The following is a 12,698-nucleotide window of genomic DNA, read 5'->3' as shown; positions in this document are numbered from 1 at the left end:
ATAGATACAACTTCCAACTCACAGGAAATACAAAGAGTGGAGAGACGAGTGAAAAATACAACAAAGAAGAAACCAGAGAAATTCAACAGGTGGAACTTTCTACAATAACAGGTCTGGTCTCTTCATAAATCAGTGTTCACAAAAAAGGGCCATGTGCGAGAGTCTAAGAACACGACAACCCCATGCAAGGAATGGTTCTGGATTAGACACTGGTTTGGAAATTTTGCATCAGTTGAGAAATATGACTGTAATGTGGGTATAAAGATGATAAAACAAGTATAAAATGATAGAAGAGATCACTGACCGAAAAAAAAATCGGGTGATAAACCCTGTACTGGGTCATATATCCTGCTTCTATAAATATAAAAAGTATTTTTTAGAAGAAATCTTTCTAAATTTCTCAAGGGTATAAATATGGGTTTTGTACATGACCTTTTATTTAAACGACAAAATGACAGAACAAAGTTTCAAACTTTCATTTTCAAAATACTCTCTCAATTGTGAATGTGTTTTGAAAGGCACTTACTTTTCCACTTAGAACTTCACCTTTACTTGAAATGACGGGTTAAGGAGCACCACCCCAAAGCCTGCCTAGCAAAGAGCCACTGACTTATCTCAACAGGGTAGCAAACTTAATCCTTTCGTAAAATGATACAGTTCACTTATCTTTTTGGAAAAAAAAAACAAAACTCTGTTATCTTTTATGTTCTTCAACTCTTCTACAGTGAGTGGTACAGAAAGATGTTTAGTTTCACCCTGATTTGTTACCCAAGAATCTACCATTTCAAACAACTGGCAAATTCATTTACCAGACCACATAAACTGTAAGGCATGGAAATATGTTGAAAACAAATGAACAGTTAAACTGTTCTCACTTCTAATACCACAGGTGGCGCCTGACCATCCGACAAAAGAATTAAATAAGCATGGGCATGTCAATCCTATTTTAAGCATTTGAGTATTTTAAGCATTTGTAAAGCCTAACCTCTTCTTCTGTTTTAAAAATAAATAGGATTACTAACACTCGATTCTCACACCCTCTCATGCCCCCTTTTAGGTCCTTCTGAGCCCACAAGCATACAATTCCTTTCCCAGGTCCAGAATTTAAAGGGACAGATAAAGAGAGTCAGTCCATTTGGAACACTTCCTTCCTGACAGTTCTTCCTCCAGAGATTTTGTTTGTGATTTGGCATCACTAAACCACCCTCTAAGTCAGTCACTAAAAAGCCTTATTATCACCAGAATTCCTCAAACAACTCCAGAAAAAGGTTATTAGGCTTGAAGATCAATTTTTAGGGAATTTTCACTCATCTCTACAAATCTTTAACCAGAGGATTCAACAGACTTCAACCAGATCAAACCCTTACTTACTTCTATTTTGATGTTTAATCTTGGGGGGGATAGCCTTATTATATCTTGACATTCCTTTGCTACTATTAATAAATCTCCGTTTCTTAGAAGTTTTTCTGCTCCTCCGTTAGCCAGCCAGTCACGGCGGCAAACATATTCGTTACAGCCATGAGATGTAATCCTCCTGCCAAGCTGGCTTCTAACTGAACAGAGGAATGAACTCCAGTCCTAATTGCTTCCCTGGCACTTTCCTAACCAATCAAATCAGTGCTAACCTGGGAGTGTAAAATCCTGGAAGGATTTCTAAATCTAAAATATATTAACTATTAGAAAAATAAACTTCTGCATGCCAAAATACAACCATCAACAAAGTCAAAAGGCCAGCACCAAACTGGGAATGGATATGCCAGCAAATTTTTAATCAATATGCCAAGGAGTTACCGCTTTTTCACTAGCTATAAAAAACAACAGCAAAAGGGACACTGTGAACTCATCTACCAAACAGAAACAGTCTTGCAAACATAGTAAACAATCTTACAGTTACCGGGAAAGGGGGTGGGAGGGGATAAACTTGGGAGTTTGAGATTTACAAATGTTAGTCACTATATACAAAAATAGATTTAAAAAAAAGTTTCTTCTGTATACAGCACAGGGAACTATGTTCAATACCTTGTAATAACCTTTAATGGAAAAAAAAAAAGAAAACGAATGTATGTATGTATATGCATGACTGGGACATTGTGCTACACACCAGAAACGGACACACTGTAATTGTACTTCAGTTGAAAAAAAAAACAACAAACAGCAATAAGATTTAAAAAGAGAGATCTCTTATTTAGAAAATTATCAAGTGTTTTGTTTCTAAGACAACCCCTGGCTCCCACCATGCCCACAGCCATCCTCTAAGCAGTTCTTGCACACTGAAGTCACCCTATCTGGCTCCTCAAGACCCCACCATCTTAGGGACATCCCATCTGAGCAGAGACAAATGACTGAGCCCAAAGCAGCCCAGGCAGAGCTCTGTGTGTTCTGCTCAGGAGCATGTAGTTGGAACTGCTCCAGCCATCCAGACTTTCCCTTGGGCAGTGTAAAGACTTTCACTGTTACACCAAGGGCCATTTCTCTAGGGTTCCCTTTAACATTTTATGAACACCAGGATTCTGGCTGCATCCACTTTCCTGCAAGGCTGTCATGATTTACACTAACCCGCAGGGTTCCCCTCCCTAGTAACTGGCCAGGAAACGGGACCAAATGCCCCAATTAAACCAGCCACCTCCCCATACTCTTTTTCTTGGGACCCTGCATAGGCTCTTTCCACCCCTGCTCAGGATTTTTGCTGCTAAGCACAATAAATACCACGAGACATGACAAAAAACAAACAAACAAAAACAAACATAAATACTCTATCTGGGTAAGCTTAAGAATTCAAATATTAGGAGACCTAATTTACAACCTCTTTTTCATACATTCAGAGATGATAATAAAACTTAGTTATCTCAGGAATATTATTCTCAATTACTTTTGTGAGCACAAATACAAAAACAAACCCCCCATAGGCCTGAATCATTGTTGTTAACCATACACCTTAAACACAGAAAAGGAAACTATTCAATTTTGAGGTTTCAACTAGTTACTAGTTGAATTTCAATTTCGACTAGTACCACCAAACCTTTGTTCTCATCATTGTTAATTCCAGATTATCAAACTCCGTGTCAGAAAAATGATTTTAAAAGAAAACATGACAGTAGCAGGTGGCAAGCAGGGGGAGAAAAGAACTTATCTCAAGAACTCTAAAACGCAATCCTCTTTTATCTAGATTAACTATGACACCTGCCATGGGTGTGAGTGGAAGAAATACCCACTCCACATTCTTCTGCACTGAACAGAGTAGCTAGCTTCCACACCACCAGAAAAATGAGGGGCACAACTCTGGAGGAGCCCTTAGCTTTCTCAGGACGACTGTTACTTGGGTCCTCCTGGGGATGGATGCACTGGGTGCCAGACAAAATTTGACTCTCAAAAACCAAATACCTTCCGTGATATTTACAAATAAGTGAAATCCACAACTCACGGAAATACTGGCGATTCCAACGCACACTTCCAATGACCCAAACAGACCAACCACTCAATACCGTATGTAATCTACGTAGCATGTGACCCATTTTCCTACAAGACTCACATGCCTAGTCCTCCTGCCACCTGTGTTTAGAATCACACCTTAGGGGGAAATGGCCTGTATTCAAATTATAAAGCGCTCCTACCTCATAAGACATACTTTTGATGCTTTTTTTTAAAAATTAATTATTGGTCCTGACTCCCCTTTTACCCCTTTACTAAATGGATCATGAGTTAATAAAAACATAGCTTTGGCGCATTATTTTCTAACCTTAAGTGCCATAGACACATAAAAAGGTTTTCATGCGAGCTGATCAATTTTTTAAAAAAATAGACTTTTTAGAGCAGTTTCCAGGTTCAGAACAGCAAAACTGAGTAGAAGGTACAGAGCTCTCCCACATACCCCTTCCTCCAAAGCCTTTTCCAGTTGGTACATTTTTTTAAAAAAAAAAAGCAAAACATGTTCTTTCTGGAAAGAAATCAGGACAGCTTAGAAAAGGTAATCTCGGAATTCCAACCCCAAATGTGAAGCACCACTGTTGTCCGCGTCTTCCCTGGCGCAACTGAAAAGTAGTTGAATACTTACCATATAGCATCCAACAAGGAAAGCGGCGTTGGCTTGTTTTCTCTGATCGGGGCCAGTAAAATGAATAATTTTCTTCCTCATCATTGTAATGGACTGCATAAAGATAAACAGCTGTTAGTGTTTGCTTTCAATTTCAAGTTCTCTAAAACTTCATGATTTTGTGATTAAACTTTGTGATTAAAATAAATTCCAAATCTCACAATGGCCAAGTATTCATACGAGCAAGACTTTTTCTTTAAACATTAGCTTTGATACCCTGAAGTACCACGTACCTCCCCAGAAAAGGTGTATTTTTGGAGTAAAATGAATGCACCATTAAAGAGTAGGAGATGAGATAGCTGAAACCAAGATAATACTGTAAATCAACTATACTTCAATTTTTAAGAAAAAAGAGTAGGAGAGGAGACAGGAACAGATATATGCTCCAAGTATATATCTCTGAAGGAATATATAAAAAGTTGGAAAAGGTTAAGAGAGATCTTTTCTTTCCTTTTCCTACTGCCTGAAAATCTATTCCCAAAACCTTTAAATCAAAATAAAAGGGTACAGAAATGGGCAAAGGTAATTCATTCTGTAAGAAATCAGGACAGTGAATGGGGTAGGGAGGGGTGGGGTGAGGAGGAAGATACAGAGATAATCCACGAGTGTCAGTGGGTCCTTCTGCAGTGTTGCTGGGGTGCTAATAATGTTCTCTTCCTGACCCCATGATCAAGATGATTACCCATGCACATTCAGTTTGTGAAAATTCATTGAGCTGTGTACTCACGATCTGTATGTATTTCTGTACGTACATCATGCTTCCATAAAAAGTCAAAAATGAAAAGGATATGGAAGTTAAAAGCCAAAGGAACACACTGTTAGTACTTCCTCCCCTGAACTTCACTAACATGAGCAGAAATGGGTTCAAGTAAGGGTAAGGAACAGGATATATTCAGCTGAATAAGTACAGTGCCCCTCGGCTTCTGTCAGTCAGTGTTCCAGTGTTTCAGTGATAAGTATGTACCTATTTTCCTCTATTGTTCACGTAGGGTAAGAGATTCAAGTTGATAAGAACCCAACCAGCCTTCAAGCAGCACAAACATAGGAGACTTAGTGCCAATTGTCAGCACACATTTATCACTATTAATTGAACAGGAATCAAGGTTTTGATCAGATAAGATGGTCAACACCCTGCAAGGTGTTCTAGTAAACAATTTTTTAATTTTTAAAAAAGGACTACCATATTCTCAGTTGATCAAGTATGTTAAAAAAAATCTTTCAATATTAAAGCAAGTGAATACGAGTAGGGGAAAGGAAGTTATTTTTAGCTGCCTAGTCCTGCATGAATCAAAAGACCTGCCATTAGCAACTGGAAAAGGGGAGCAGGGGGAACATAAATATCCAAGGCCATAAATGCTTACACTCCTGTTCAAGGGAGGAATAAAGTCCAGAAAGATGAGTCTCCATCTCTGTATAAATCTCTAGTGACTACAAACACAATACAGAATGAAAAAGCAATGCTACAGCTTCCATTTTACATATAAATTCTACATAGTAACTTATCAGACAGGTGTTTCTAATATTTATGGTGTGGAATTTTACATTTGGTGCTCAAAGAAAAAAATCTGCCTTACCCACATACTTTAAATACAATTTTTAATTAAAAATAAATTTTATCTCTATGTACTAGTCTCGTAAGTAATCAACTGAATAAACTTGTTTTGAAAAAGCACCTGCCCCAATCAATACAATCCCTATCAAAATATCAATGGCATTTTTCACAGACCTAGAACAAATAATTTAAATTTTGTACGGAAACACAAAAGACCCCGAATGGCCAAAACAATCTTGAGAAAGAAGGACAGAGATGGAGGAATCATGTTCCCTGACTTCAGACTATACTACAAAGCTGCAGTAATCAAAATAGTATGGTGTTGCCACAAAGAGACACATAGATCAACAGAATAGGATAGAGAGTCCAGAAATAAACCCATGCACTTATGATCAATCTACAACAAAGGAAGCAAGAATATACAATGGAGAAAAGACAGTCTCTTCAATAAGTGGTGTTGGGAAAACTGGACAGTTACATGTGAAAGAGTGAAGTTAGAATATTCTCTAACACCACATCCAAAAATAAACTCAAAATGGATTAAAGACCTAAATATAAGACCAGATACTGTAAAACTCCTGGAGGAAAACATAAGCAAAATACTCTTTGACATAAATCACAGCAATATTTTTTCAGATCCATCTCCTAAAGTTAAAAGAAATAAAAGCAAAAATAAACAAATGGGATGTAATTTAATTTAAAAGCTTTTGCACAAGAAAGGATACCATCAACAAACAAAAAAAAACAACCTACTGAATGGGAGAAAATATTTGCAAATGATATGATTGATAAAGGTTAATATCTAACATATATAAACAGTTCGTACAACTCAACATCAAAAAAAAAATTTTAAAAATGAGCAGAACTGATTAGACATTTTTCCAAAGAGGAAATGCAAATGCCCAATAGGCACATAAAAATATGCTCAACATCACTAATAATCGAGGAAATGCAAATCAAAACCACAATGAAATACATCACCTTACACCTGTCAAAATGGCCATCATCAAAAAGAACAAATAACAAATGTCAGCAAGGATGTGGAAAAAAGGGAATCATTCTACACTGTTGGTTGGAATGTAGTTTGGTGCAGCTACTGTGAAAAGCAGTATGGAGGTTTCTCAAAAAAACTAAAATTAGAACTAGCATACCATACAACCCAGCAATTCCACTCATGGGCATATATCCAAAATAGCCAAAACACTAATTGGAAAAGATACATGCACCTGAATGTTCATAGCAGTATTATTTACAAAAGCCAAGATATGGAAGCAACCTAAGTGTCCATCAACAGACTAATGGATAAAGAAGATGTGGTATATATACAATGGAATACTACTCAGCCATAAAAAAGAATGAACTCTTGCCATTTGCAACAACATGATGGACTTGAAGGGTATTAAGCTAAGTGAAGTAAGTCAGACAAGAAAGACAAATACTGTATAATATCACTTACATATGGCACCTAAAAAAATAAACCAAGTGAATATAACAACAAAGAAACAGACTCACAGATAAAGAGAACAAAATAGTGGTTACCAGTGGGGAGGGAGGGATGGGCAATATAGCAGTGGGAGAGTGGGAGGTGCAAACTACTGGGTATAAGACTGGCTCCAGGATGTATTGTACAATGTGGGGAATATAGCCAACATTTCGAAATAACTGTAAATGGAAAGTAACCTTGAAAATTTTTATTAAATATTTTTAATTAAAAAAAAAAAGCACCTGCCACCAAATTCAGTGTTTCTACTTGAGAATTTACGGTGACTTAATTTGGAACTGCTAGTAGTACGTATACACTTCGTACTGTACATGACCAAAAATTCAGTTTTTTTTTAAAAAATGAGCATGGTCTAAGTTCAAACTAATAGTAATACACTTTTACAATTCAGTGATACAGTCTTAAAGATAAGCTGTTTGCCCTTATCTCCCTGCTCCTTAATCATATGTGGGAAGTGAAGAGTCACAAGTTAGTAAAATTTCATGGGAGGCTCAAGATATAATGAGATAAAGATGAACCGACTTCTCTTTATTAGTTTGCTGACACTCCCTATCACAGTGAAGGCAGAAAGAATAATGATCAAAGGAAGGAAAGATTTTCTTATGAGGTTCAGTTCCAGTAGGTCAAATGATAAAGAGGTTCACTTTAATGTTTTTGTTTTGGTTTTTAGGAGAGAGGTAATTAAGTTTACTTATTTATTTTTAAGGGAGGTACTGGGGATTGAACCCAGGCCCCCGTGCATGCTAAGCACACACTCTGCCACTGAGCTATACCTTCCCACCAAGGTTCACTTTATTAACCATTTTCACTTTGACTTTTCAAATATCTGAGCATCGCTAATCCAAACCAGAACCAAATGACCCACACTTAAACCATCCAATCAAAACGCTGGAAAACAGATACATTATGACTTTAAAAGCCATAAACCATGGGTATGTCCCAAACATCACGGCAGTGAAGCAGCATGACATTTCCTTTTTAGAAATAGAGGGATCCCCCCTCCCCTCAAGATCAGGTTAATAATGCTTTACTTAAGTCAAATCTTCAGTAAAAAATATTTTACCTTTAATTTCTTATTTATCTTGCAGCAATATCTGTAAACCATTGCTAGATTCAGTGGTCCAAAATCTGCGTAGAAGCTTTAAAAACGAAAAACAAAAATGTGTATGTACATTCTAGAGGCTCTGAATATAAATGCCTGTTTGTAGCTACAAGGTCAAATTAAAGTAAGAAAGCATATACCAAATTATTATAGGTCATACAACTTAAAGGTACTGCCTTACTAATGGAAGAAATATTCTGATAAAAAAGTGACTATTAAAATGCATGACAAGTGCTATAACACTTAAATCTAACCTCAAACAATATATGAAAATACCTTCTGAATTTTTTTAAAAAAAACCCTCTTTTTCCACACATATTTTTTCCACTGGCAAAAACACGTCTTAAGACTTGTTTGCATAAACAAACAGTTAGCCTGCTCTGAGGTTTAGCAAGAATGGTAGCTGGTTAGTACACTAGTTTCTACCTCATTATACTGTAAACTATTAGAATTCCAAATGTAAATTGTTCAATTTAGGGAGGTCCTTTCATTTTAATGTTTTCCCTAAGGATCTATTTTATTACCAAGGGTTAAAGGAAAAAGCATCCTGCAGTTATCAATCAAAAGATCTGCAATTTTCCAATGTTATAAACATACCTTTAGATTCTTCAAAATAAAAAAAAGTTACTAACAATCTTTTAAAAAAACAATACTTACTTTTCATATTCAAGTTCATTATCTATGCTGAAATAATGTACATTTGATGAACTCTTTGGTCTGCTGTAGAGAATGGCAAAACAAAGGCGATCTGAAATGGAAAAATTGCAATGTTCCTTCCTTCACATGATCAAAAACGTTTCATATATGCAACTCTTTCCAGATAAAGTCAAACTTTTTTTTTTCCATGCATGTTTCAGATGGTAAGGGTGCCAAATGGATAACTTCAAAATGTTCCGGCTACTCTGATGGGTAATAATAAATAAGCAATTTTTTAAAAGGAGCAATTGCCTTTAATATATGTTTCAATAGTAATAAACGATATGGCCTGATTCTTGAGGAAACTCCCATCACAAAATGTCAGTTCCCCTGGACAAAAGTCATTTCAGCAAATGGCAAGCATGCATTTGATGTCTAGGCCATCAACCTGGATGACTTCCGCTATGTTTCGCTCTGTTTTTAAGACATCCTAAGAAGTCATTTCAGTAAGAAACTGTATTTTAAGTAAAGAGAAGACACTTTCAAATTTCAAAATATGGCTACAGGACACAACAAAGCAAACAACATGTTTATCCAACTATTCTTAGGGATCACTACTTTTGAAGTGACTTACAATCAGACAGGTTACCATTACAGCAGAAGCAATGAGTTTTCTGCACGGTGAGTATGAAATGTACTTGTGTTGCACAAATAAATGTAGTTAGGTTGCTGTGAAGTTTAGCAAGAATGGTAGCGAAGTAGTAAAGCTTGGAGGCTCCACCCTCCCTCCCCCGCCCCGCCCCACCCCAAAAAGGGCTGCCAAAAATCCCTCACCCGCAATACCTAGTAGAGCTAGTTGAATACCTGCATTCAAATTGTGGTAAAACCAAGTACAGCCCTTGAAATAGCAAGAAAAAAAAGGGCGTCAGCTGGCATCCCTTCCCCAGATGGCAATTTAAACAATTTCTGCCTGCAATTCAACTCACACAATTGCTGTCTTTATTTCCCTGTAAACTCCTCAACTAGAATGTCTTGCAACCACAAACACTCCAGCGGATGACGGGGCTTACTCCTTTGCAACCGCAAATGACCCTTGATCCCTGTGCACAGGGAGCGTGGATTTTGCTCCCTGAAGTGGAGAGCCTACCAGCCAAGGGCCAAGGACACAAGGAGCCCAATTACACACATCAGTGCGGATTCCGCCCGGGGGGCGAGGAGTCCTGGGAGGCCACCCACGCTCATGAGACAGCATCGATCCTGGCCCTGAAGTTTAAAGGCACCCCTTGGCCAGCACCGGGGGCCTCCCTGACCCCGGGCACTGCCTGAGGCCCTCTGAGTAGGGGGTGTCGCGGGGGCGCCCGGGCCAGGCGAGCCCCGCGCCCTCCGCACTCACCTTTGATCACCTCGGCCACCAGAGGGGTCCCTGCGCCCTCCCGGCTCATGACTCCACAGCATCTGGAAGGCGGGGCGCAGGGCAGCGCCGGGTGGCCAGGGAGCAACCAGCCACGGAACGAGGAGGGCCGCGACCACACCCCCAAAGTTTCAAAAACAAAAGTTTAAAGGGCCGCGCCCCAGCACTGGGCACGGCGACGCCCCGGGGCCGCCCACCCCGGCCCGCCAGCCCCGGAAGTTCAAAAGTCCTCAAACGCCCCAAACTGGGCGGCGAGGGAACCACCCCCAGCCGCCCCGGCTGCGCTTCGCCCCGCCTCGGGGACAGGGGGCGGTCGTCTGTGGCGCCAGGCCCCTCCAGCACCGAAACCCCACTCTCAAGAGTGGGAACGCGGGGCAGAGGGTCACAGAGGCAAACACAGGATGCGAAAGCGATGAAGAGGAGGACTTCTCGGGGGAGGAGGGCTCCGAGGCGGATCTGAGCCGCCGCCGCCGCCGCCGCCGCCGCCGCCGCCGCCGCCAGGGGGCGCTGCAGCGGGGCCGGGCCGAGAGGCGGCGTCCCGGCCCCGGCACAGGCATCCCGGCCCGGGCGCAGCGCTGCGCGGCCGGCGCCCAGCCTGCAGGACCCGCGCCGGCCCGGAGCTCCGGCCGCCGTCGGGTGCGGCCGCGCTGAGCGTCGGGCTCGCCTGGCTGCTGGCGTCTCATTTTAAATGCACCGCTTCAACACTGAACAAAAATGAAAGGTAAGCCTAAAACTGAGGTCATCCATTCCTTAGATTTCGCCTTAGAAGAGTACTGGGATGGCTGAAAAACAAAAATTCCAACACCATACTAAGCAAGCATTCAAATATTTTCTAAACCTATGTTCCTATGTTAGTCTCAAGTGAAAAAAAAATACAGTATGTTCCCAATTTTGTTACATATAATGTGGTACTGGGATCACAGGGTTATTTTTATTCCGTCCTATATTCTTCCAAGTTTCCTACAGAAAAGTGTAACTTTAATTATCCGTGAAAAAAATGTGCAATGACTCTCCCATAAAACGAACAAGCAATATACAGTAACAGCTATTTCCCCAGAATTGCACTTTATCATCACAATATACACATTATATATCACAATATATACATTTTCCCCTCAAAAGTAAACCTTCATACCTCCTAACCTTATTCTAAACTTTCAGCAGATCAAAGACTTTCAATGTAACAAACAAAACTATGAATTATTTTTAATGAAGCAAAAATCTAAGTTAAGAGAATCTGTTAAATTGATAAACATTTTTAAATGGTCTTCGCAGCAATAAACTCAAATTCGAGATAAACTGGAAAAATATTTTAAGTCCATCTCAAGAAGATGCCCAACTTCAACAAATGTATCTTATGCAAAATAACAAAAACGTAATTTTAAACTGTGGGGTACTACTTTCCCTTCTGCCTGGCAGAAATTAAAGGAGTTTATAAGGCGCTGTGTTGATGAGGTGGGCACTCTTATTGCCTGTAGGTAAGAATATAAATTGGGACAAACTCCGTGAAGGGCAACCACGGGCAAACTTGGCAGAAATTTTCAAGACTGAAAATTAAATACTGGCAAGGTTGCCACGATAGACTGCTAAAAAGTACAACTTAAAGGTGCATATTTATAACATGTATGTATATGACTGTGGATGAAATCTTGCATATCTCTGGGAGGAGACACACTGGTAGTGGTGAATGCCTTTTTAGGGGGAAACTGGGTGTCTAGAACTTTTTAACTTTTGAATTTTGTAACATATAGTACCTACTCAAATTTATGAAGCTTTTTGAAAGGTGAACTTGCAGGCTAACAATATTTTTCCAAAGCTGACTCTTAATCAAGATATAAAGCATGCAAGAAAGCACAGGATTAAGACAACCTGGAAAATGTCCTTTGCACACATTTAACCAACAGTAACTTCTTGCTACCATCTCTTGAAATCCAATTTCTTTTCACAAACGCAAGTAAAACTGGAAGGAGCGAGATGGAAATGGGGAGGAATTTTCCCTCCAAGTCGAGACCTGAAATACAATTTTATGTTTTATGGGGTGGAGGGGAATCAGTGATTTTTGATGTCCAGTTTATCTCTGTACAATATATTCTCAAAATTCTATTATTAGAGTCACACTGATAAACTACTACGGAGTCTTAAGTGCTGAGATGAGAGCTATTTATTAGAAACCGAGAGCTAGAGAACAGGTTTCTCGATCACATTTTGCTTAAAGGTTCATGATTCAACTTACCCGCCTGTAAACCCATATGTCCTCCCTTTAATGTGTTTGTTGTCAAAAACAGAAAACTGAATTATTGAAGTGGTAAACCTTTCTTGCCTGTATATCCCCATCACATAAAGTCACCACTCCTGCTTCTTTGACCGACAGAAGACAGTAGAAGGAAATGCAATCTCATGGTTTTA

General features: G+C 39.4%; 1 protein-coding gene across 9 annotated transcripts in view; it reads right to left on the bottom strand.

Moving 5' to 3' along the window:
- CDC14B (cell division cycle 14B) overlaps nt 1–12,698 on the bottom strand; it is a 94,743-nt gene that overhangs the window by 47,683 nt on the left and 34,362 nt on the right. For 7 of the 9 annotated variants that reach the window (XM_072959138.1, XM_072959142.1, XM_072959139.1 and 4 more), the window contains exons 2-4: nt 8,903–8,993; nt 8,207–8,282; nt 4,052–4,144 (exon numbers count right to left, since the gene is read on the bottom strand). In XM_072959138.1, the coding sequence (XP_072815239.1) occupies nt 4,052–4,144; nt 8,207–8,282; nt 8,903–8,993 (260 nt within the window). Of the gene's footprint in view, nt 1–4,051; nt 4,145–8,206; nt 8,283–8,902; nt 8,994–10,274; nt 10,435–12,698 lie in introns of those variants that run through there. The other 2 variants (XM_015243580.3, XM_006209226.4) reach the window with 1 other exon arrangement.

This window comes from Vicugna pacos, chromosome 4 (genome assembly GCF_048564905.1).
Source record: "Vicugna pacos chromosome 4, VicPac4, whole genome shotgun sequence".
Lineage (NCBI taxonomy): Eukaryota > Metazoa > Chordata > Mammalia > Artiodactyla > Camelidae > Vicugna > Vicugna pacos.
Note: the sequence above shows the minus strand (reverse complement) of the source record. Positions and strands in the feature narration are given on the sequence as shown.